This window comes from Micropterus dolomieu, linkage group LG03, assembly GCF_021292245.1.
Source record: "Micropterus dolomieu isolate WLL.071019.BEF.003 ecotype Adirondacks linkage group LG03, ASM2129224v1, whole genome shotgun sequence".
Taxonomy (NCBI): Eukaryota; Metazoa; Chordata; class Actinopteri; order Centrarchiformes; family Centrarchidae; genus Micropterus; species Micropterus dolomieu.
The window spans coordinates 21,348,611-21,376,132 of NC_060152.1; the positions used below are offsets into that span (position 1 = coordinate 21,348,611).

The window sequence follows — 27,522 nt, forward strand, 5'->3', positions numbered from 1 at the left end:
CACACACACACACACACACACACACACACACACACTCTCTCTCTCTCTCTCTCTCTCTCTCTCTCTCTCTCTCTCTCTCTCTCTCTCTCTCTCTCTCTCTCTCTCTCTCTCTCTCTCTCTCTCTCTCTCTCTCTCTGGGGATTTATTAAATTTAGAGCCTCATTGCTGTAACACCTGCTTCACTCTTTGTCTACTTTCACTGTTTATTTCAGTATTTTACCATAAATATTTTTACCTCTTTTCTTTAGTACCTCTAAAATGCCTTTGTGTGTGTGGGTGTTGGACAGGAGAGCAAAGATGAAACAGCTGTCAGCCAGAAGTTAGTTAATTTGTTCTGGTGGTGAAGTTGTTTCTGCTTAAAAACATTTTTGTCAGGTAACCAACCACTGTTCGAGAGTCCTGATCCTCCTGAACAGTGAGAGTAAGTGGCGTTTTAGGAGGAGGTTTGTTGTTAATTTGAATCAGCTCAATCAACTTAAATATATACCATATTAAGATCCTGTGAATACTCCTCACCCAATGAAGATTTCTCAGTAGCAGAGTGTGTGTAAGTAAATTTTGTGTTATTTAGAAAAATTACTTAGTTACTTAGTGTAACCTACATTAAACCAGTAACCAATGCACACCAAATTATAAAACAATGCAAAGCTTCATTGTCCACAATAACTTTGTTACACAGTTAGGCTAAAATAGCAGATTACAGTGTCAATGGAAATTGTATCACGAATGCCTTTTTGAAATTATGTCTTTTAGTAGGAAAAGTAAACACTACACATATCTTACATAAAAACTGACACACACACACACACACACACACACACACACACACACACACACACACACACACACACACACACACACACAACTTGCTTTTAAAATCGTGTAGTTAAATCTGACGCCATGTGTATTGGTACCCCCTTAGCATGAAACAAATTTAATGCAAAACTGATGACCTTGATGCCTTGGTAATACTGTTCTCAAATTTTGTGGCAATAAGGCACATTAAATTAAAGATAAAAAAGATTGACAAAATGCAGGAGTAAATGAGAGTGAGGTTATTTTGCTCCCAATTAATGAAAGCAGAGGGCCCACTGGAGTAATTTCTGTTCCAGTTTAATTGAGTTTAGTTATTTCGAGCAAGTAACATATTCCTCATTTGGGAGTAGTTAAAGAGGTGGTGAAGGAGCTAGAGGATAGAGATAGGAGGATGTTGATGTGTTTTCAGGTGCTCTTGCTATCTCCTGCAGGTAATTCTTCTCCCAGCAGGTGATGACAGACCTTCACAAGGTCACACTATTACCTCTCTCTGTCTATCATTCACTCCCTCACTTGTCTTCTCTCCACTTTTGCACTCGACACACACTCTAGTGAGTTTGTCGTTGTCATTTCTCTCCTTTGTCTTTGGTTTCACAGTTCACGTCCCTAGATTCCATCCCAATGAAGAGAGTGTTGTATAAAGGATTTTTCAGGATGCCATTGGCACCCAAAATAAACAAAACCCAAACATTAAACAGCTCAATATGACAGTTTATACTTTTTTTGTATTACATTGCTTTTCCTGTTCACAGTAATAACAGTTTTAATATGGTAGTGGATAAACCATACAGTGATGTCTGTAAAACAAAATTGGCACTGTCATTGTGCTGTCAGTTTGTAAAAGCACAAGGGTGTCATGTTGCTACACGGACCACATGTGTAATTTTAAAGCAGTGATTTAAAGGCTTTATACATAATTCACTGTAATCTGATTCAGGAGAGGACTGTGAATCTTATTAGCACCTCATTAGGAATTGCATTGCAACAAAGGGAGAGAGAATAGGTAGGTGAAGAAAACGATCGGAACATAGATGGAAATGAAGGGAGTAAAGCTCAGTTCATGGCTAAACTAACTTAGATCTCGTTACTAAAATGAGTGAATGTTGGAAGAACACGGGTGACGTCTGTTTCTCTTTAGTGATTTTTGTCACATTTTGCATCTTATTAATAAACAGACAGTATAGTTATGTTAAAAAATAACACAACCAAATACACTGCTTATAGTTACATCTCAAATTGTGAAAGAACAGGTGAAGATTGTTGTTGCACAGGACAGCTTCAGGCTGCGAATGTGTGAATCTAGATTTATGTCTGTGTATTAGGGCCTTTCTGAATGGGTGCGAGTGTTCTGAAACTGAAGCAATTACTGGTTTAATCAGTCAGCTGGTTGACAAAATGTAATCAAGCAACTATGCCAGGTATTTTCTGGTCCCGGCTTCTCAAATGGAAGGACTTTCTGTTTTTCTTCAAATATATTTAAAGACCTCATCGTTGACCATTTACTGACAGTCAGTGGTTTACTTGAACATCCCTAAAATAATTACTATATTTCAGTTTATAAGCATGTGAGCACTGAACTCATCAGTTGTCTCATATTTGTGTAAGACGAATGTTTGATGAGTAAACTTGGCATTTAGTTAACACTTCTGTATGGGAGAGTGCATCGGATTGGGGTCTTGGTGATTTGACATTGTTACTGAATGTGGGGAAATGGAGATGTAGCTGATCTAGCAGATGGCATACGGAGAGTACTACACTGACCCTCTGTTCACCTCTACACACACGCACTCACAACACCTGCTGCTCCATCCCTCTCTCCCTGTCTCTCTCTCGCTCTCTCTCGATTTCAGTCAGTCTACCACAGTAACATGAAAGAACTGAAGAGTAATGCTAGATTGTCTCTCTTTTTCTGATTTATAACCCTGTTTTCCCAGGTTGGTCATATTTGTCTGTTTTGTCTTTGGACTAGTTTGAGTCACGTTTTCTTTGATATAAGGGAGGCCATAATGTAGAGATTCAGAATGTATGTGCGCTCGTGTGTGCGTAAAATGGTACTCCGGTGGCAGGTGTGCGTAACAGCCAGCATACCAGCTGCCGTGTTCCTATCAAGTATCTTTAGTTTACACACAGAGGCATTTGACACTGAACCAAACCCTGTGCCGCTGAAACATGATCACCCTGGGTCTGTACACCAGTAGACAAATACACTTTGAACACAACAAACTTAGACAAACTCACAATGCATACTCACAATCACACACGCACAGGTTGACCCACAAAGAGTAGGAATCCTTTGTGTGTTTCAATAAGCTGTTTTTACATGCTAATCATTTATTTATAATACTCAACTGTAAGAGAGAAAAGGGACAACAACAGGAAAGAGGTGTGTGTTCTCCTGAGGAGCACCTGTAAGCTTTTGGCATTTTCCCTATTGAGTTGCGGTCTTTTTTTTTTTTTCGATCCCAGAGGCTTTTTCAGCTGTTGTTAGATAAAAAAGCACTGACCTGGAAATTACTGAGCTACTGAGATATTTTATACTGGCTGCAAGTTATGACATACTCTCCATGCACCTTCAGGGTGACAAGTGCATTATTTGAGAAACTTTGCGGTAACACATACATACTGATGAAGATACAAAGTCTCTTTCAATGGATGTGACATCCACATTACATATTTGAAAGTATAGAGAAGTGCTTGATATACATTAAGTCATGCAAGATGACAGTAAGAAGTTTTGACCTTTGCGTGCCTTATGCTAAAACCCAGAGGGGTAATTGTGGAAGTGATGCACACAGTAAAAGAGAACGGATAGGTGTAGAAAACAGATGACAGCATCAAGGGTTGGTCATTGTGTGGGAAATTAACTTTTTAATTAAATTGTGAACATCTACCAGCCACTAATGGATACATGTTCAAATTCACTAGCCACAGAATAGTAAATCATTATTTCATGTCTGAAATCTACCAGCTACTTTTATATTTAACCAGCGTTTGGCTGTTGGCTGGTGCTTATTTATCGACATGGTTCCAAACCAGTGGTTTGGGAATGAAGGAGGTCACATTCAATGTCAGATGATTGTCAATTGTGGATGAGGTAAAGTTTACAGTAGAAACCAATGGATAACAATACATGTACATTTGAGTTAGTATATGTATTTGCGTATCCATGTCTGGCGTTATCTTTGATTATTACATTTATCTGCAGTATCTGTGGGAGTGTAAATATGTGCCGCATCATGGCCTCTTGCACTTCATCTAGGAGGGCTTGCTACTAATTTTACTTCATCAGCAGATGGACAGGGTACTGCAAAATAGCCAAGAAGCAATTTCAACAAACAGTATCTAAGTAAGTACAGTATCTGGACTGACACAAGCCCAAGGCTTACAACGTGGCCATACGGCTGGTACGTACATACATATATGTATATGCAAATAATGATGGATGCATGGAAAAGTACATAGCAACATGTCAACCTCTATAAGGCATGGGGTCACTGGGTCGGTGTCTTAATATACCCAGGGCAGTCCTTAACCTCTGAGGTGCTGGAAACAAACAGACAGCTGGATATGGAAGGAAGGAATATTGCTGGGGGGAATCAGGCCACATGTGGCATTCCCTGCTTGCCTGAATACCACTATAGTTTAGCAGTGACTTGTGATTAAAATTGTATGTGTATGAACGTTTTGCTGTGTGTTCCTGTCAGAATAGGTATCATAATGCATTCTCTCTGTGCTATCTAGGCATAACATTACAGCAGTGTATTATTAACAGTAAAAGGTTTTCAAGTTATGGACATAGGAATGGGGCTAATGAGTGTAGACATCCTCTAAAAAAATTTTGAGAATTAGTACTTTTCCAAAATGAGAGATTCAATATCATAAATGGCTATTTACTTTTTATTTTTTACTATAAAATGCTAATTTGAGATTGTATCACTTACTAAGCTGGTTTTGCAGTTGTAAACACAAATTTACAAAAACACAAAGTGCTTTACAAAAGCATTATACATACAGCATACAAGAAAGAATTAAAAGAAGATAAAGAGACCACCACCGGAGCCACATGTTGAAAACTATCTACACAATACATAATAAAAATACATAAAGATGCAGACCTGGTGAATACAGGTAACCCAAACGCTTGTCTAAACAGGCATGTCAACATGTTGCTTGAAAATAAAAAGATTCAGTAATATTAAGAAATACAGTGACTACACAAGTTGTGGCATCATTGATGTGCAGGTTAAAATCACCAACTACTAACGCTTTGTCAGTCAGAAAGTTGGGAAACTCGGGTAAAAAATGACCTGCTGGACCGGGACCAGATAAACTAAAATACTATAAAACGTCTTAAGCCAACCAACTTAAGCATTGGAAGCTTTGACGGTGCGAGAAATTTGATGGATCACTTACGCACCATGGCGATCCTGACCATAACAAGGGCGTGAGCGCAGATCAGTGCTTCTGACTGGGATGTTAATGGGTATGGGAGTGGAAGCAGAAAGAGGCTAGAGGGACACAAGTAGGAGCTAGTGTGGTTTTTAGGGGAGCGAAAGGTTTGCTTGTGGTGACTGGAAATGACCGGGTGATCTAAATCTATTTTTTCCCCATCTAAGTATTGTGTTATTTTAATTGTCTCCTTCCTGCTGGCAATCTTGACTTGCCGGGCATGCTTTCTTGGCTTCCGTAAAACACAGCAACAAACCTGCTCAGCTTGGTCAAATACACAGGTTACCCACAAGGCCACCTTCCTTAGAAGTAGAGACTCAGCTGGTAACGCAAACGTGCATGTAGGCTGTGGTGTAGTAACCCAACTTGTTAGAAAACATAGTAGCTATATAATGTATAATGAAGTATTTGTTTACCTTAATAGAAAGAATGGGACAGGGGTGGAGCAAGAACTCAGATCCTTTACTTCAGATAAAGTACTAAGACTATATTGTAAAAACAATTTGTTCCAAGTAAAACTACGGCATTGGAAATGTTGCTTATGTAAAACATTGTAAGCATAATCAGGAAAATGAACTTTTAAGTATTAAAAGTAAAAGTACTTTTAAAAGAAAAGCAGCAAATCTTCACATTTGTCAAGCTGGAATCATGAAATGTTTATACATGGAAAATAGTTGATAACCCAAGTAACATTGCCCCCCAAGCAAAATGAAAATGAAGTACTTCAGAAACATGCCCGGCCCCACATCACACACCATCACCAAGAGCTGCTTTCATGCCATAATTTGTCAAACAGCAGACTGGAGTAGATCCAGACATTAGCACCACAATATTCTGAATCCAGAATCGATCTTTAATTGGGAATCATTTTTTAATTGAGAATCGATTTGATAATGAATCATGACCCCAGGAATTGAATTTGAATTGAGATCTCAGCCATGTAATCTGATTTAATCTGTTGTTAGCACATTTTAATATGTATCTAATATGTTGCTTAAACACAAACTGGATAGTCAGTCTTCAAATAAAAAAACGTAGGTCCATTTTGAACATATAAATGTGACATTAACGTGACTTTTATTCTCAGATGTAATAAAACATTTCATGTGTGTTGTAGACCACATAACCTGGATCTTTATCGAACATATTTACTGATTGAAAGTGTGAAATGCAGAAAAGGGGAGAGAGAGAGAGAGAGAGAGAGAGAGGCTGAGGCAGCTCTATTTATCCCCAGCTAGAATAATATTCACCATCCCTCTAACAAGCCAAATATATTTTAAAAATCACCTCCTTATTCTGCAAAGCCTTTTTTCTTCCAACAATTTGCCCCCTGCCTTCCTGCTCTTCTCTTTTCTTATGGTAATGAACCTTGCCTTGAACCTCACTTTTAATTGGTGTCAACTGAGATGAGAAGAGTGAAGAGGAAAAAATCCTCTTTTAAACATTCCATAAATACATTTTTACCAAGTAAAGGGGTCCCGCATAACAATTTATTCACACAGCTGGCTTTGTGCATGCTGCATCCTTGGCTTTTAAAGGAATGTTATTTAGAATAAATAATGCACTACGGTTAAATGAGGAGGCCTTTTAGAGGGACTGATCAGCCACCATTGAGCCACTTGCAGCGCAGGGGAGAACATATCAGCTAGGGAAATTAACAGGTTGAATAGATGCTTAGACTTTTTAACTCTATAATGAGGCTCTCATAGTCTGCATAGTCCTGTGACACACGTACAGTGCATGCACTCACATATCTTCTTTGACGTGCATGCTCACATAGCATAAATAACTCGCATTGCACCAATTCTCATAAACATGAATGTGTAAAATATATATACAAAAAAACATTGTTATAAGTACGAACAAACAGACATACTTTTTGGAAATACACATTATTTAGTATTTCCTTACATTATTTGTCGTTTTTAACAATAACTTAACACATATGGGAATTTATTAAAACTGTTACAACAATAGGCGATAAAAATCGAAATAGTGATTAATATCCATCATACATCAAGTCAAGTCACGCTTTGGTGTCATTCTTCTGCGTACAAAGTATACAGCTCGTTGTGTAGTATGTTTTCCAATATGGCAGTTAACACCAGAGGAACAATAAGATAATTAGAATTTCACCTGTAGCTTAATACACTTGAGGTATTCACAACCACTGAGGTAATCTTTTAACTATTTATGCAATATATGTCTCACTCTTACCAATTGTTTCCCTTCACAATGTAACAGAGTGGACAATCATAAAAGGTTACTAAAACATAGTTTTTGGGACAAATGAGCAATTTCACGGGTTAAGATTTGAAACTGCTTTCTAATCCCTACTTATTAGAAAGGTATAATTATTTATCTTGGTGTTGGCTGGAATTAAAGAATGTTGATTTGCAAAGATTGTTGATGCATCCCAGGTCACTGAGCATGTGCCGTTCCACTATTCCAAACCCTTGCTTGCAATAATTTATGACCTTGAAACCAATCATGATTGTTTATGCTTGGACTAATTCTGTGTGGATTTATTCAACCAAGAATTTTCTTTCACCTCTATCACCCTAGAATTCCCCTCTTGTCTCTACTGTCTTCAAAATCTATGTATAGATTCACGCAAATGCACACAAACACATGCAGTGCACATGCACACATACACGCGAAGCTATACATACACATGCAATAATTTATACACGCAGGCAGAAAAATGCATGTATGACTACAAACATGCTCATACATGTTCAGATTGATTCACACAGAGGCAAAAGTCTTCATGGGGAGTGGCTCTGAATGGGAAATACATGTGTATGGCCTGTGACCTGGCCTGACCTAATCTGATACTAAAGCTGCCACACTAACACACAACTGCCACTGTCCCAGACACTAGCCATGTGTGTGTTTTACCCATTTACATTAAAGGTAAGAAAACTACAAATCCTCATTTAGGTAGTTTGTTTGCAGAACAAACCCTCTAGAATATACAACAGTCAACTCATAAGACCAATCCCCACTGAAACAACGAGCGCTTTTGTTCCCTCCTCTTTATTTTTACCAACATTAATCTGTACAAAGCGACTTACTATTGGCATTTGTTCTAATAAGAACATGATACTGATTTGGTAAAAAATATTTCCTGTTTCCTTAAAAACCCTAATAGTCTGGTAGCAGCTTCATAGTGCACATTTAGTTCCATATGGATGTGTGTGTGTTTGTTTCCCATCCTTAAATCTTAATGCAGCATTTGTGTCTCCAAAACAGCCTCAGGCTGAGGGTTTGCTCCCATGTCACTGTCCCATAACAGCCTCTCCCATAGAAAGCAGGACTTTGCATTAGAAATAGCCCTGATGGGACGTTACTCAGAATTCAGTGCTTATCTCTAAATGCAATTCCCTGCACATATGCGTGTCTGAATGTTTGTGATGGCCTTTCCCATGGCTCTTGCTTTCTTTATTAGCATTTTCTCTATTATGAACCATTCAAGCAGTGAATACAACTCATTTACAGTAATGCAATATTTATCACACATTCAACTCATTTTTACAAGACAGATGTCATCCATTTCACAACATTGGGCAGGTGTGTGAGGTTTTTTTAAAGGCCATAATCTGAAAGCCTTGTATTTCCTCTTACTTGCCTTTTAATAGGCCCATGTTGACGATTGAGCTGCATCCTATCTCTGATATACCCGAAGGCCATGTGAGCTAGCCATAAACTAGCCATGTTATAGGTGTATTGATTGGTCAACAGATTGCTTATTTCCTGTAAACCGCATCTTTAACGTGAATGCCTTTATTAACTATATTGGTAATAAATGAGGGGAGGCCCCCCCATTTGGTTTTGTTTTCAAGTGGTTTGGGGCATAGTTATGGTTACTCAGATCAATCTCGATTTTGCTACCATCAATGTCTTTAAAAATGTAGATTGAAAACAAGGTTTCATGAGAGGCAATCAGGCCTTTGCAACTTGTCTTAGGTGCTTAGGCTGTCCAAATCTATATTGTCTTTAACATCGCTTACCACTACTCACTTTTATAGACCTGTTTTAATGTAATTATATTGTATTGATTAATTTTGACAGCACTTTTCTTGTCTTTTCTATTGTCTTACCTTGCATTTTGTCTTAAGTTTTTCTCCCATTCACTGTTTCTTTATGGGCATCAACTCCTGCTATCCTGTGAGACACAGCTGCAGTCGATGTGTGTGTGTGTTTTATATGTGAGTGAGAGGAAGAGAGAGATCCCATGAGATTCTGCAGCTTTACCTCTCTCATTCCTCAATCACAATCCTGCTTCACAGCCCCCGAGCTCTCGTCCCTCCCCCTTCATTTTCTTTTGAGTCCTGTTGTCATCCTTCCTCTCCCCCTCCCCATTTGGTGATAAAGATGTGGTCTTTGTCAGTTTTTTTTCCCCCCATTCCTTTTACTCATAGCCAGTTCTCACTCCCTTGTTTCTCCTTCCCACCTTTTTATTTAAAAAAATAAAAGTTCAATGCTTCACATTTAGATTTTTCTTCTTTTGTATGTTCGTATACATTTTTTTTTTTTTTTGCCCCATGTGCAAAATGGCTTTCAAGCTAAACACATTTACATTGATGTTTTCAAAATATCAATGTTGACTAATATGCACTGTCCCATATAGATGAATAAATAAAAACAATATATTCTGAGGACATTAAAGGTGGCTGATTATAGCCATTTTGCTGAAATATGTAATATATTAATCATTGATAGTTATCCATTTGAAGGAGTTAAAGGTTTTACACTAAGGGCATTTGTTAGTGTAATCTGATTATTTTCCCATTACACCCCCATAGGCTACTGATTGCACCCTCTGTTTTCTTCGAAATATAGGGTAACTTGGGGAATTGTACTGTGACTGAATCTAGAAAGCCAGCAGTGACATTCAGATTTGTTATCATCCCACAGAACAATAAGATGAAAATAGTAGGATATAAAACAAAATGATTACAATTGTAGGAAAATTGAATTACCCACCCCAAGAAAAGAAGCTTAGTCTGAGAGAGGATGTCACAGTGAAAGCCAGTTATTGATATACTATGTAGACAAACATTACAGTTATCACTTAGCTGGTTGTCAGACCATATAACAGAGTGTCGGTCTTTATTTGGCAGCTGTATGGTGCCTAACTCTATTAAATAACTCATTGGACGCTAGTGGCATGTGAGAAGGCAACTGTTTAAACTGACGTATTACATACAGTAGGACTGATGGGACCTTTATAAACTCTCCCTCTGCTTCATCTGTCATGTTTCCCTGCCTTGTATCTCCTCTAACCATCAGCTACTTCCTGCTTTACACTCACCTGTGTCATTTCCTCTCCTCTCTCCTTTTTATATGTTTATAAAAGGTGTTCTTGTGACAGTTTCCTGTCAATCATTCTTATCCGTTTCACCCTCTTCCTCTCTCCACTCTAAGCTACATCTCCTAGAGGCCCCTGGTCTAGTACGTTATCAACTTTTATTTAGCTCAGCTTGTCTGCAGTCAGATCCTGTAGGCCCGGAGTTATTTGTTTTATTTATATTGTTTATATGTTGACAGTTGTTGTAGTAAACTTTGCCAGTGCACTTTTATTCACAGAGGAGCAGCTGCATTTTCCATCAGAACAACACAGTGTGTTTTCTCCACGTTCATTCAGTCTGGGCTGTCGGTCAGTGATGGGGATGTATCTCCCGCTGTTAGAAAAAAAATAAAACACAGGAAAAAGAAATGTGGGAAAATAATAAAACATTAAACAAATTAATATACATTATTCTCCCCTCAGTAGATCAGAAGTAAATAAGTTCAAGTGTTGTAATGGATTTTAATAGCAGTTGTGGAATTTAAATTAGGGCAGTGACCAGGCCCGAGAGTTGCATTGTTGAGCAAGTCGGAGAGGTAGTGGAAAATATGTGAAGGGGAATATTAAATACATTTGGTCTCTCTCTTTCTCCCTCACTTTATCACACTCACACACACTCATGCACACTCCAGCTCACGTCTTAATTGCTGAGGCTTGATGGGTACTTAACCTTGCCCCTTGCTGCTTATGCAAATGCAGAGAGGTCAGGAGTGTGCTGATTGGCTGGCTCGCTGTCAACTCAGCCAGAAAACTGTCGAGAATGCAGAGGAGAGGATGAGGGAGGAGAGGAGACTGGGGAGCAAGGGCAGGGGAAATATGGCAAAAGAGAAAAGGGACAGGGAAAGTACGGATGTAATGGGGAAAAACATCAATTACACTAGATTTACGATTTATGATTTTAATGAGCAGTGTTTGCTGTTGAAAAAAAAGTTCACTTGAATTAAGCTGAGCTAAATCAAAATAGTTGGTATTTTACCACATTTTCCTGACAGGACCGGTGATAGAAAATAATCGTTTTAAGAAGCGCCTAGAGCTAATCACAAAGTAGATATGTGCATCTCAGTTACACAACCTTTCCTCAGTACTCTTACCAGTATGACCTCATCCTTTGAACAACATGTGTTTAAGGAACATATGGCTGACTCTGTGTGTGTAATGAGCTCATCCTCTTCCCCCCTATGTAGCTATCTGTATAAGGCTCAGGGTCTTTAGCAGCAGGGAGAGTCATTGAGAGGGCGCACACACACACACACACACACACACACACACACACACACACAGTTCATAGCTGCAAGCCTGTTTTGCATGTTTCTCCACCTGACAAAAAATCTGTGCTTCATTAGATGAGGTTCAAGGTCTTTATGTCTCAAATATTTATAAACCATAAAATTACCTATTACGTGTTTCTGAGTTGTGGTTATCATTTATAATGACTACAGAAAAACAAAGTAACGGTCCTATGTTCTAGACAACATTGTTACCTTTACTGGAGGCACAAGACACAATGGATAGAGCGACAGAATTCATCAGGTGCATAACAAAAATAAAATTAAGTTATTTTTGTATAGCACTACACTTAATGAGAAGTTTAAGATAAAGGATTATACATTTTATCATATTTTATAACGTTTACATAGACAGCTTTTTGGTGGTGGTGGGGGGCATGTGTGGCAGTGGTGAGAACACCAGCATTGTGGCTCATTTATATGATGAAGTCATAAATTGCACTATAGAAGACCGCTATAATCCACAAAGGAGAAGGGCCTCTCGTTCACTTCAAGTTTTGTTGTGAATAAGTTGAAGAGGCCCTTATATAGGTCATGCAGTGTGGTACATCGCAATGCCTAGAGTTATTTCAATGTCATATTAATAGCAAAGGGGCTTCTCCAAGTCGGCCTGATCAATTCAGCTGGGCATTTAGTCTGGTCTAATTTGACTGATTCCCTGTGTCCACTCAGCTGTTAAAAACCAGAATGTACAGCACAGCCCTCCCTACCATACATGCATACAACAGAGGTCATACATGTATGCATAGACTACTGTACTCTTTTGCCATCGCCATTGGTGTGTGTACGTACAGCATGGTCAGAGCATGTGGGTGTTCGGACCCTGTGTGTGGGTGCGTGTGGTCTTGAGGCTATGGAGAGCAGTAACACAGAGTTGACAGGGGGCCTTAGAGATTTAGGGCAAGGTGCCAAGGAAGCCAGCAGATGCGCGCACACACACACCCACACACACACACCACGTCCTCTGATCTCGGGGGGCATCTGTTCTGGTCCGGGTCACTGGCAGCGGGTGCTCGGTCGAGCTCAAAAGTATCACCACGGCAACTGCATCGCATAATTCCATTCCATCTCATCCCCATCCGCGAACTGGGTGCGACGTGATTGGCCTGTTTCCCCTGGGGCGCTGAGGCGACGGCTCAGGCGCTGTCTGCTTACGCTCTGTGTCAGCTATGGCTCTGAGTCTGTGGGCGGGGAGCGAGTAGCACATTAAAGAAACGTTTGGCGCATTTTGGCAGGAGACGGTGTGAATTATGCAGACGCACCCCTGCTGTGCGTGTGTGTGAGTCTGTGTGCAGTGATGCTAGTGTGAGTTTTTCATGAGGAACAGACAATATTGGTCTTTTCTTTTTGTCTCACCTCACCCAGCCTTGAAAGTTTACCTCTGTCTATCTATTAATAACTGGAATCATGAGATATTCTGTTGCTGCATTCCTCCATCCCGCTGTCTGTTTTCAAGGTCTGTTTACATCAGAAAAGACAGTCACATCGCTGTGGATTATATTCATTGCCTTCTATAATAAAGGTAAAAGGTCAGTGGATGAAACCAGTGAATTTACATGCACAATACAAATGTGCATTTCGGAAGATCAATGGAAGTGCAGTTTCTCTGAATGTGCTGTTGAAACAGTTTTGTCTGTAGTGTGGCATCATAACAGGCTTTCTTCTTTCTTTATGTTTCATCTTTTTTGGCATCTTAAGTAATTTGTTGTTACCTGCCCAACACTCGTATGCCAATAAACAGTTAGATTGGGAATAAAGATGAGAAGAGTCACTAAAATAACCCTGAATACAAACAGCTCAAAATAATCATAAAAACCACTCCCATTTCTGCCTTTATGTCTCTTCCCTTCATTCCTCCACTCATCTCTCGCCAACTTTAGCTGTCATCTATCCCTCCCTTTCCTCATTCACATGGCAATGTAAGCTTGCTTTGAAATGAGTTGTCTCCCTTCACCTTTTCCCCCTCCTCACACTGCATTCTCACAAACCACCTCCATCACTATCTCTCTTTGTTCGGTTTTAGAACACATAGTATGAATTAAAACACAACTGACAATTTGTATCCACTTTCAATGCACCTCCTCTGTCCTCCTGTCACTATTCCTACCTCACTCTGCCACCCTCCTCTCTTGCCCCAGCTGTCAGGAAGCTTCATTATTAAAAATTCATGGATGGGTCTGCATGGCTCTTCCAAAAGCTTTTTGTCTGTCAGACAGAGTGTCTCAAATCTCACCGCTCCCAACTGGAGGTGACAGAAAGAGACACACATACATACATACATACACACATACATATACATACATACATACATACATACATACATACATACATACAGACACACACATACAGACACACACACACACACACACACATACAGACACACACATACAGACACACACATACAGACAGACAAACACATACACACATACACACAGACAAACACATACACACACACACACACACACACATAGTCCTCGTGGTTTGCTACACTATTTTACTCCAGGCTGTTGTAAATCAAATCATCCTGAAAATGGGATTCTTAGTGCTACTTTTCATTTCTAATAATAAGTCATTGTAAAATACCTTATCAGTGCCTACGCTCTTGCCATTGACCACATCACGCTGTGTCCAGCTTTTCATGAATGTTGTAAATGCACACCACAGTGTTCTAAATCCCCAGTTTTGGCTTGGATATGTTTTTCTCTCATCCGATGTCATGGTGACCTGTTTTGTCAGGAAAAACAATGTTGTGAATTTCATGTTTCATGTCTTCTATCATGTTGTACTGGCTCTTTTTTAGACAGGGGCTGTGCCGTACAGTACGTCAGTCACTTTTTCTGTCACTCCTCTCACGCCCTTCCACATGCACACACCGGTGCATATAATGTATTGTGCTATGATTGAACAAGTTGTATTAATTACATGATGTACAGCATAGCAGATCCCATTTTACCAGATTAGACTAAGGGCCAGCTTTTCTGACATCCCGAATAAAGCGTACTAAATTCTGTGTGCATTCTAAAATATATTACATGTTATTGTAGTACCTGTTATGGATGTTCAAGTAAGAATTATTGCGTGCAAACACAATGGAGGTGGCAGTGTTTAAATGATTGTTTAGTGTTTTAATGGTTTCGGCCATGGAGAGTTGGGAGAGAAAGCAGCCACTGCGTAAAAACCTTGTTTCTTTTTCATTCAGTGCGTCCCGAATATGTGGAAATCGTATGTACCTGCCCATCCTCCCTAAGATTACACTAAGTACTTAGGACAGCACACCTGAAAAACTACTTTGGGAAACCACAGCAGAAAAAGATACATTATGCTGGAATGACCCAGATGCGAGGAAATGCCAGCATTTTTTTTTTATTTCTGTATATTGGATTTTGAATGTTATTATCTAATTTTAGTTTCTCCACGTCTTCTTTCATTACGCCTATGTCTCCTTCTCACAACCATAAGAGCAGCCAACTCTCTTTCAAACGTATTAAATACAGATGATGTTGCACTCACATTAAATTGCTTTTAGACTTGTTAGATCACACTGTGTGTAGTAAATAAAGTATTTGCATGTTACCCTCCCATTACTTTGCACAATAAAATTGCACCCCAAATTGCATATTCATTAAGGCAAAAGTAGTAAATGAACAACAGGTGTTATCTTACACTTTTGGAAGACGTCATTCTCCGTGTTAGTAGACGAGCTTACGTGTTTTCTGATGATATCAAGTTTGCACACATTTTTACTCATGCAAACCTTTAGTAAATCTGGCCCTAAATGTGCATATCCCTTCGGCTGGCTCCAAGGGGATTACACAGCTAGAAGGACGTCACATAGGGTGAATCTGTGCTAACATGGGCCATGACCATATAAGGGGCTAAGTTTATCAAGTTTATCTTGCTAGTGACTTGCATTACTGTTCTCATGCTCCTCTACCAACCAGCTCTTTCTCCTAAAATATTTTTTCTATCTCTGAGTGGCACAGCTCTAGCAATTGTGTTTATTAAAGTTAAAATATGACATGACACAATGCTAATTATACTATGGCTATTCAAAAACCTAGGTTGCCCATCTTCTAGAAATCACCTTCGTTGTCAGTTCTTCAAGCTTACAACACAGGACAACATGATACAATAGAAGAGATTCAATTCTAGAGAAGTATGGGCTGATGGATGATCACATTGTTTGTTGATCAAAGCTACTACAAATGATTTATGAGACATTGTGATGTGACAGTTAATCGACACGCAAGTAAAACAGAGTTAATAGTTTTCAACTTAATCCAAATTTTAATACCTCTGTTTGATATAGTGGACATAACAAACCAAATTTGTGCTGTGGGAATTACCTTAAGTACATTCTTCTCCATGCTCTCATGGACATTTCAGAAGGGAATAGCTTACATGCTGAAACAAAACTAAAGTTCTCCTTGTGGTAGGAAACTTTCACAGTCAGGTAACAAGGTGTCCCACTGTAACACAGACCATTACTGACATAGACGTGTGCTACTTTATGGGGCAACGAACTGGCTTTGTTACTTATTTCCACAATACAGATTATGGCAAATCCAGTCAGCATCTAATTTATATTGCTTCTTGGGCATTTTTATATGACAGAGAGAGAGAGAGATGTCCATTGCAGTCAAGCCAGTATATCTTCATTAAGCATAGCAATTGCTTTAGAAATGTTATAGTGAAGTTTCCAATATTACCTGCGCACACATGTTCACATGGGGTAGCCTTTAATGCATTTGTCAGACAGTCCAGAACTATTTGAATATAAGGTTGACCAAACGTTTTGAGACAACCGTGGGACCGCAGTGTGCTGGTGTGGTGCTAGCTGTCTTTTTGTACCATAATTTTTTGTTCTCTTGGTTAAACCAAACACATTTTGCTGGAATTGTGAAAAAATTCATTATTATCTACTAATGTTAATTCCCTCTTATATGTTTCTCTTTGCATTTGTTTGAATAGAAAAGCCCAGGAACAGGATAAAAAGGTGGTAGTAGCAGGTTGTGTTCCCCAGGCCCAGCCACGGATGGACTACCTCAAAGGACTCAGCATCATTGGGGTATGTGTGTATGTGTGTGCTTTGGCTTACTTATATTATAGGATAATCTGAGGAATATGGAAGGGGGGTTACAAAAAAAGTATCAGATAGGAGTCGTGGAGAACGATCCTGACACATTTGAAAAGGAATAAAGGAAGTGTAATGTATTTGAAGTGCAAAGAGGACAAAGGTAACGAAATAAGCAACAAACAACATAACAGTGACACAAATAGCATTGATGCTATTTTAATAGTCCACGTTGATTGTCATTGTTATTGATTGATAAGAGTTTTAACACAAAATTGAATTGTCTTTAGCAAATCAGTATCCTCGGTGCTTCATTTGAACAAGGTTGAAAGACAACAGAGGACTGACATTAAATTACTACTCTGTCTTGTGTTACATGTTTTATGGTACAGTTAGCTCCCACAGCTGCTGAAGAATGCTAGCAACCAGCCAATCTGAACTTCTTAGGGCTGTACCTAACAATATATTTTTTAGATTGATTAAAGAAACAATAATTACATTCCACCATAAATGTAATACCCGATTAATATAACAGTTCATTTATCCAAAATAAGTATCAAGAACTTCTAATTAATAATTAAATATTTTCTTCAAGCATTCCACCTCATTGATGTGCGATGATGATGATGATGATGATGATGATAATAATAATAATAATAATAATAATAATAATAATAATAAAAACAAAAATAAATAATAAACCCTATTTGATAGATCAGAAAAATATTGGACGTCAAATTCAAAAGGATTGCTGTGACGTGGATTTAATCACTGAATGAAAACCCTTTCCCTTAACTGGAAAATAAGTATTTTTACTTAAGTACTTAAGTACGACATGGATTTATTTCACCACTGGTGTAATATACCTACGCAGTAAAATAATCACTTGCAAATCGATTACGAAAATATGTCTATTTGCACAATAGTTATGCAAATCGACATATTTTCATAATCAATGATGTTGATGAGTCACCCCAGCTCTACTAATTTAATAGTCAGCTTTAATATTGCTGAAAATTCTCACTTGAGATAGTGCTCGCCCCGTAGACACTAACCCATACACTGTACATGGTCTAGTGTCTAGGCTCTACGCTAAAGAAGGTCAAATCCCAAAAGTCCTTTATGTTCTTCTTGCATAAATGTAATTGCCCAGTTTTCTTAGTAGATGTACAGTCTCGTCCTCCACATGCATAATACTTCCCATCAGTGTAGAAAGATCGAGTATGTTAACCTTTATGCTATGGGGATGTCTGATGTGTGGAGAAAGACAGCGGTAGGAAGGGTCAAGTGAATGATGTGAAGACCTCATTGCTTTGGGCTTTCACCAAAAACTGGCTTTTCAAATGCCTTTTCTTTTAAAGTGGCAATCGACAGTATGCACCTCCAGTTGTTTTGTAGTATTGAGGCAGTGAAATGAGAGAACAGAGGGGTGCAGATAACATAGAGCCAACAAACAACAGAGAAGGTTCTGCCGCTAAAAGGGAAAACTCAGTTAACATCAGGGAAGTCAGAAATATGGAGCTGTAACAACAGGATTGTTTGTTATTTTGGATTGCAGTCCCTGAGCTATTACATTTACTCTGAGGTACTGGTTTGAATGACTGTATGTGATATGGAACAATTACACTGCTCAAAAATTAAGGGAAAACATAAGAGATTGTTAATCAGCGTCACCTGCTTTGGTGCGAATGGAAGTTACAACAGGTGTGCTGAACAGGCAACAACTAGACAACCCCCAAAAAGAGAGTGGTTGTGTAGGCAGTGGTCACAGACAACAGTGTCTGCTCCTTTGTGTGAGTAGGAACATCAGGAGTACTGCCAGAGCCCTACAAAATGACCTCCAGCGGGCTACTGTTGTGCAAGTTTCTGACCAAACTGTCAGAATAAGGATGCGGGCCCGACGTCCTGCTGTGTGATCTTTGCTCACAGCTCACCAATGTGCAGCTCGATTGGCATTCGCCAGTAAACACCAGATTTGGCAGGTCCGCCATTGTTCCCCTGTTGTCTTCACAGATAAGAGCAGGTTCACACTGAGCACATGTGACAGACATGATAGAGTTTGGAGATGCTGTGTGAACGGTATACTGCCTGCAACATCATTCAGCATGACCTGTTTGGCAATAGGGCAAAGTAGTAGTAGTAGTTCTATTAGAAATAATGGTAAAATGTTGCTACTTCTCAGATGATTTATTAACTCGGTAAAAACTTTTAAATGAGTTTATAGTCGCAGTCGCTAGTTTCAAGTCTTCAACACAGCATGATGTTCGTTTAGTATATTATGGTCCTATTTAGGGGAAAATAGACGATAATTCAGCGTATGCTTCTGGACAGGACTACCTTGTAATTGACAGGTCGCTACCATGGCAAACTGTTCATCAGGATAGAGGCGACTCGTGTCCGCTGCTCTGTGTACATTTTTCATAAATGGCTGTCAGCAGGAGAGCACGTCATATTTGAGTCTGTTAGTATGTTTTGTTTTAAAAGTAAATTGTTTTGTTAACCTTTTTATTTTTTATAATTTTAACAGAAAAAATTTGCAACTGGCCGGTGGGGCCAGTTGCAAAAAAGTTTAACTTTGAGCACTGAATGTACAGTAAAGCTTTTGAACTAGCTCATTCATCAAGATCTGAAGTGTGATTTAAGTGTTCTCTTAATTTTTTAAACAGTGTATTGAATTTTCTGTTTGTTTCACTTCAGCAATCACAGGAGGAAATTAAAAAGATGTTTCAAGGTGATCACTATTTAACAGCTAAATGAGCTAAATGTTCCTCATTGAATCATTGCAATTAGAGAGTGTCTATCTTCTGCTACTTTCCAGGACCCTGCAAAATCATACTGAGTCTTTAGTGTACTACTGACATCTTTTAAACTGCAGGGTGTTGTTGAGGGTGAACGTTATTTTGGTATTGTTGTCAGAACAGTCTTGCAAGCACTCATGTAAACACAAATCCATCAGACAATCCAACACAAATAAACAATGTCAAGTTGTTAAAATATTCCTTGTATTTGAGCAATGTGCAAACGTGCCTGTACCACACGTAAAAACATTTATTCCATGTTTAGAAGAGCCAAATAATTCCAGCATAGTTAAGTTGGTCAAGCATCATTTATGCATTCATTCTTTTGTTCGCTCTTTGCTCACAGAGAGCCAAGCTGTGCCTTCTCGGTCACCACAGAAAACCTTGATCTTAATTTCACCAAATGCTGAATTAATTTGCCTGCATAAAAAGCAAACTGCTTTGTTGAAAATAGAGATAAATCAAACAATCTGATGTCCATTGTTAACTGCCACTGTTTTAAAGATACGGTGGAGGTGTCTCAAATCATTACGTTAAATATCATTTACCATAAATAATGTTATTCCATTTAAGTAAACATGCCACCATGTAACATAATTACATTCAAATCAAGTGGCACGTATGTATAATATAATTGCATTCAGATGAACAGGCTTGTACATGCAATAGCCTTCAGGGGGAAGCAGAAACATCTGGGAAGCTAACTACAGTTGGTCCTTTCATTGTCTTGACTAGATTGGATTATGCATTGACACACACACACACACACACACACACACACACACACACACACACACACACAGATGGACGCAAGCATGGACCGCCACAGCAAACAAAGACAAAGGTATATGAGTATGCAGGCACTCCCCTTGTGTATCCTTGGTAGTTACAACCAACCACACGACGACAGTGACAGTTGGTGGGTTATGCAAATTAGATGCAAATAACCAGTCGCGAAATTTGTATATAGTGATTGCACTAACGGCTAGATAAGGGGTGTAGTTAAAGACAAAAAGGGCTTTTGTTAAATCCATTCAGTTTAATTGACCTGTGTGTCATCTTTTATGTGTATTTCTGTTGTTCCTGCTGTGAAATCAATGACAGTTTATTGTGTATAAGGCATCAGTCATGCAAGCTTACAGTGTTTTGCGTCTCTGAACTAGACACGTCACATTCTATATCTGAGACACATCACACACATCCACACACACACGTACACAGTGTTTCCTAGGTAATCACAGGATTGCAGTGGGTAAGCAATGTTGTAAACATGAAAAACATCCGTAACATCAGACTTCTCAGCGTCACACATGTATGTATGCCTTGGGGGTTGGTGGGCTATATTAGTGAATATTGTGAGAGCAGTTTCTGATGTTTTATGATTTAACCTGATTACTCACAAATTATGTTACACAAATTGACAAGTCAGCTTAAAAAAATAAACAGGGTTGCAGTGATTCCTTGGGTTTCTTATAACTTAAATACTAAAAAGGTTTTGCATTCACTTCCTTATCCATAAAAATATCTGTCTATCCATCTATCCATCTATCTATCTATCTATCTATGAAAGAAGGGTAACTCTGGATAATGGGCCTAGAGGCATTAAGAACAGGTGCCAAGGGCTAGAGCATGGACCTCAAAGAATAGAGAAAGTGAGCAAATTAGAGGTAGAAGGGATGCTGGGAGGAATGCAAGGACAAATAATGTCAGGATAAATTATTTTCTCCCCCTTCTTGCTGCTTTATCCCTCTCCATCCCTCTATGTTGCTTCCTCTTATTCACCCCCCTTTCCTCTACAAAGTAATAGTATAAGGATGCTAGATTTGTAAAAGCAGTGCTGTTTTCAGTCTTAGAGTAGAATATTCTGGCCCTTTTAGTATCCGAATAGTCTGCTCTTTCCTATTTTCCCTGCATGAATTGGTTGTGTTTCAGAGTTCCCTTTTGCTGATATGCAGCATTTTCCCAGCAGGAGGCAATGAGGAGAATGACTCTCTTGCTTTATCATAACATGATTCAGTTTTAATCTTTCTCTCATAATCTAAAGATGTGCTATTTGTTTATTCTCCAGTCTGCCTCTGTACCTCTTCCTGCTCAGCCTCTTGTTTCTACTTCATGAAATAAAGCTACACAGACACCTAGTGGCATTTAGGAAATATATACCACTTAATCCTAGTTGGAGGAAACTTGGTGTGATTGTATCCGTTTGTACTCATTTGTCCGTGTTCATACTCCATATTGCCTTTGTGTACATTTGTATGGCCACCTTGTTTTAAATGTGGATCAGCAGATGTCTTTGTTGGCAGTCAATATCAAGCTTTTGTTTGACTACATGGACTTCAACATCAATAAACATCTTTTCCCATGTGTGTCTGTCTGTACTTCAGGTCCAGCAGATTGATCGAGTGGTGGAAGTAGTGGACGAGGCCGTTAAAGGTATTTTAACAGACACATACACACAAAAGCACCCCACTGTATGAGCGAATAAAGAGCAATGCATTGATCAATTAATGAATGATTGAAAGCTGTTTCGCTGTTGGAATAGGATATGTATGTATATAAGCTCCATGTAGGAATTATTTTCAGTAAAATAGTCTGTCTACTTATTGACAGAACACAAGGACTAAGAATGGCGTGACTGTCGAGTAAGCTACACTTTCCTGTAGAAGAGCACATAATCAAATCATAATGACTTTGAATTATTCTGTCTGTTTTCTCACAATTAACATGTTAAAACATTTTATTCTAAGCAATTATTGTCAACAACAATGTACAAGCTCTCCATCTAGAGTGTTTATTAGAAAACTGAGTATTATTAAAAGTGCTAAGGGCTACAGGAGTATGTTCTTTGTGTTTAAAATGTGATAATTTTAGAGCAGAATGATTTGATTAACTTTTTTTCTTTACATTGTTAAAGGATGGTCATTTCCTGAAACAAAATGCATACACAACATATTATTGACTTCATTGCTCAATAAAATTAATGGTTTAGATTGACATAGTGTATTTTAAAGCAAAGTCGCTTTCAGGTGTTGCCTTCAGATCCTGACTTGCTGTCTGAGTAGCTAGTTAAATGGTCTTCTCTGTCTGAGACGCTCACTGACAGAGATCCAGACTCACATGGCAGTGATTAGGTCATCCATTTAAATTGTTAGTGAACCACTGCACTTAACTGTTTAATGAAGGTCAGGCAGAGTTTACAGTGTGAGAGTGTCCAGTCAAGCTGTCATACACCCCCAGCTGTTCTCTAATAAAGAACAGATTGAGTTTACAGTGTGTGTGTGTGTATGAGTGACTAGTTTACACTGCAGGCCTCACTCTAATGAAGGACAGCTGAACTGAGGCTTAATTTTACAATGTGCCATCAACCCTATACCCTGCACGCACACACACACACACACACACACACACACACACACACACACACACACACACACACACACACTGTGACTTTTATTCCCCCTTTCTTCTCTTTGATTTGCTCATTCTTTCCTTTTTCCTTCCCTTTCCTCCTCCTCCCCACTTATCAGAATCTTTTGATCCCCTTCCCTCCTTTCTTCCTCCTCCTGTCTGCCTTCTCACTGCCCTGTTCCATATCTTCTGCCCTCCACGCCTCCCTTTTTCCTCCCTCCTTCACCCCCTCCATAGAAACAAATTTCCCCAGTATCATTACAGTTCTTTATGACCTCGTATAAACTGAGAACTGTTATTTCAGCTCGGAGGCCTGGGCATAAACCTTTAAGCTAGGGGATTTGCCTTTCGTAATGGCTACTAAAATACTTACTTCAATGAACTGCTAATAGACGCAGTACTTTTGCTGCACCGAAATTGCTTGCAGGTCTGTTTTCCACATGACAAGAGTACTGGTATGCTTTTATGAGCTTGGCTCTTGAGGTGTGCGGCTATCTATTCAGTTCGGATCCTGGCTCAGTAAGAACTTAACAGTGTTCACTCCATAAGGATACTTCACTACTGTAAAACTGCTTTTAATCATAGCGCATCTACCTAACATACAGCCCAAGTTAATACCTGTTGTAAATGGCAGGGCATTTTTATCCTTTAGTTACCTCAGGTTAGGTTGCTGAGCATGCACACAGTACTTTATATTTATACAGACATACACATTACAACTACTGCCCAGTCTTGTGGTGCTTGCCTCTGTGCGGTGAAAGTGATTTGGTGGTTGTCACAACAAGCTTGCTAATCCAAATAAACAAATAGAGCTTTGGATTTATCTTCTTTTCTAAGACAACTGGCAGATTCATGAAAAATTTGTAAATGACACTCCAGGATACACATTTTTGCGAGGGCATCTAGCCAGATTTGATGTCTCTTACTGATGCTCAATAAACAAAAACACAAGAACAAGTGATTAGTTGAAGAGTAAAATACTGAGAATGAATGTTTACCTTTTTTTATTGAGAGAAAATGTATACTGAAGCCCACACAGAGGCTAGAAAAAATGTTTTCACTCTTAAAGGAACACTCACTTCCACTGATGTCTGATCTTTGCACCATTAATAAGTAACTGCTGTATCTTGTTCTTTTTATAGGGGCGTTTTGATGTCTTTTTTCTTTATTGGCATCCTAATATTGATCTCCTCTCAGTGAGATGATAGCCTCGGATACCATTTCACCTGATGTTATTTTATCTTTTGGAAACGGTTTAGATTTGGTGTGTGTGTGTTGGGGGGGGGGCAAGAAAGGTTATACAGACTAATGTATCTACTTAGCTACAGATCATAGGCTATATAGCATCCATATAACCTCATGATCCTTATTTCACCAGGGTAAACAAACTGTTTCTGTTTATTGGTGCTCAAAAAATAAAGCAGGAGTATAAAGACATTGTTGAATAGAAAGAGACAGTTAGACAGGAGGAAGGAAAATGAAGTACAGGCACAAAGAGAAAAGTTGATTGCATCCTAATATATTTAATTCATCTGAAGGTATTCTGAACAGTGTCTTTTAATGCTCGGTGACCTCCCATCTGGAAACGACAAACGCTGGAGGAGTGTGTCATGGTCATGCATCAAAGCCTCACGTATGGATTCTTAGAGGAAGTGCTCTTTTTGGAAGGTTTTCTTTAAGAAGTAACACATTTGATATCGATTAGATATTTCCCATCAAAACTGATTCAGTTTTCATTTCAAAGACAGCCGTACATATCTAATGACCTGTTATGTTGAGAGGATAAATGGCAAGCACTACACCCCTCCTGTCCTTCTCATCTGCCACCTTTGTGCCCCCATCACCTGATCCTGGCTGCTGCTTTACAGTCCAACCAGGGAACACATCAAGGCCCTCCACTTATGAGACATTAGACAGGTCAACAGGTCAATCTTTTACTCCCTACCTCTCTGATCCAACCATCCATCTGGCTCCTCTGTACACATTTCATCTGTGATGTATTTTTTTTTTCTATCATGACCCAACCATCCATCTATCCATCCATCTATTTGTGCCTTCCCTCCCTCCTTTTCCCTAGCATGTTGAAAGGGGCAATTATGAGTGGATAGAAGGATTTATGTCAGTTTGTATTTATGAAGGAGAGAAAAGAACAAAGGACAGAGAGATTGGGAAAACACAGGAGGGAAAGGAGGAGGGCAGTCAGTAACAATAAAATGTGGTATAGGGTGATATGTGTGTCAGTGTGTGTGTCTGTTTCTACGCGGGGTTGCCCATCACAGCAGTTGGCCCCTCTAAACTCTGTAATTGAGATGACAAATAGGGCAGCATTCTTTGGTTTTCTTCAGCAACTCAACTTAGCTATTTTATTTTTTGTGCTTCCCATGCATGGTCCTCTAGGCCCTGAAATTGAATTTGGCTTTGGGTACACTCCTGGAGCGATTCCATGCTGGTAGTGAAATTATTTCTTGAGTCTTTGGTGGCAGTCACGTTGACAGGGGTCCTGTGCAGTATTAGAGGCACATAATATGTGGAGAATGACAATGTCCAAGTCTCATAAGAAAGGACAATCTCATAATTTGGAAAAACATCTGGAAATCTAACCGTAAGATAAATTACCGTCTTGCCTTTTTTTTTTTTAAGCAAGTGAAGCAGCACATCTCCCAAATGTGAGCGCCAAAGTCCATTGTTGAACCTCTGCATGCAAGCTATTATGGTTAGGCTCATTCTGTGATAGCCTCTCGGTTTATGCTTTGGGAAAACAAGTATAGTTTTAGTTTTCATTTTTACCGTCCAGTGTGATTGGTGCAGTACTTATTAGATCGTGTTATCTTGTTATTATTCACATCTGGTAGGTTAGGTTCTCATGCCCTGTGAAATTGTTTGGGGTTTAATTTTGTCATGAAATCTACTACTCAACGACTGTTATTTGGATAAAGTGATATGCATGACAGTATAATCATTTCAAATAAAAGGCTACACATTTATCATGCTTTTGAAAGGGGAACTCAGCTGAATGAGTTTAAAATTTTGGCCTTGAACATTATAATCAAGAAGAAAAAATACCTGTCGACCTTTTCTGCTAGTGTACATCTTTTTGCCATCAACTCTGGTATTTCCTTAATTCTCTTCTCTCTCATTAGTACATTTGATGAATGAAGTTGATAAAAATGTTTAAAGCAGTAGTTGAGGAGCAGGTGGAACTGTGAAACTGATGTGTGGATGAATTGATCGATCATTCAACTGATAGAGCGACGGTCACAGAGGGAAGCATATTAGAACACACATGAATTTTAAATCCATGTTTCATGACCAAAGATGGACACACAGATAGCTAACTATTAAAAAAAAAGCATGGCCGAACTCACTCCAAGTCCCAGCGGTTTTCCACAAGGGAAGTTTTCTAATTTCCTTGCTTGTACTCGGATATTGCGACCAGTCACGCCTCACTGATTGGCTCTTTGTCCTCCTTTGGGGCAGATTGTCATTTTTATCTACCAATTGATAGCCATGCTCCCTGCCCTGAGCCCACCCTCCCAGGAGACCCATGTAAAGCGGATGAAAACAGGAAGACAATTCCATCCCTCAGCGCCTCCATCTCGCACACCCCTCTAGCTGGTAGCCTATTAAATGTTTGGAGAAGAGAGACTACTGCATCCCATTTCTGCGCACCAAAGGCTAGACATCACTTGCTATTAGCTGAGACACAGCTATGGATTTCCATTTGTGATATCTGTAAGTAATACTAGTTTTAGAGTTGTTACAGTTTGCAGTTGGAATAAAGGATTTGAGTGAAATAGTCCTCTTTATTTTGGAGATTCCCTTTTTCTTTCCTCTCCTTCATGGTTTCTAACTGTATTAACAACTATTTAGGCAATATCAGTGGAGTTAATTTGAGCAAGAATACATATTTTAGCCCTACTTCCCTCTTTGTGTATTTACGTTCATCCTTAATTGATTTAAAATGCATCTGATGCCAGAGGTTATTCTATTATGCCATTTCCTGCACAGCCAGATCTGTTAACTTCTGTCTCCTTTGACCCTGCCTGTACCACATTGTGTACCACATCCAATATGCTGCTCTTACCGAACCTGTGTCACCCTAACATCGCGTTGAGTAAATGAGATAAGTTGAATGAAGGCTTTGGTTTGGCAATCTAAGCTTGCTTTGTATATTTGGAATTGCGTTTGTGGGTGAAAGGTTGTATGTAAATGTAGCTGTGCAGGTGAGCTTTTGTGTGTACTGTATATTTGAGTCTGTATTATGGACACAGACTAATGAGAAGAAGTGATACATATACACACACACACGCACGCACGCACGTACACGCGCGCGCGCGC

The 27,522-nt window shown here is 39.1% G+C and overlaps 1 protein-coding gene across 5 annotated transcripts in view; it reads left to right on the plus strand.

The window, feature by feature from the left end:
* cdkal1 (CDK5 regulatory subunit associated protein 1-like 1) overlaps nucleotides 1-27,522 on the plus strand; it is a 283,565-nt gene that overhangs the window by 66,619 nt on the left and 189,424 nt on the right. For all 5 annotated transcript variants that reach the window (XM_046044868.1, XM_046044869.1, XM_046044870.1 and 2 more), the window contains 2 exons: nucleotides 16,876-16,972; nucleotides 22,161-22,209. In XM_046044868.1, coding sequence (XP_045900824.1) covers nucleotides 16,876-16,972; nucleotides 22,161-22,209 — 146 coding nt within the window. The remainder of the gene's footprint in view (nucleotides 1-16,875; nucleotides 16,973-22,160; nucleotides 22,210-27,522) is intronic.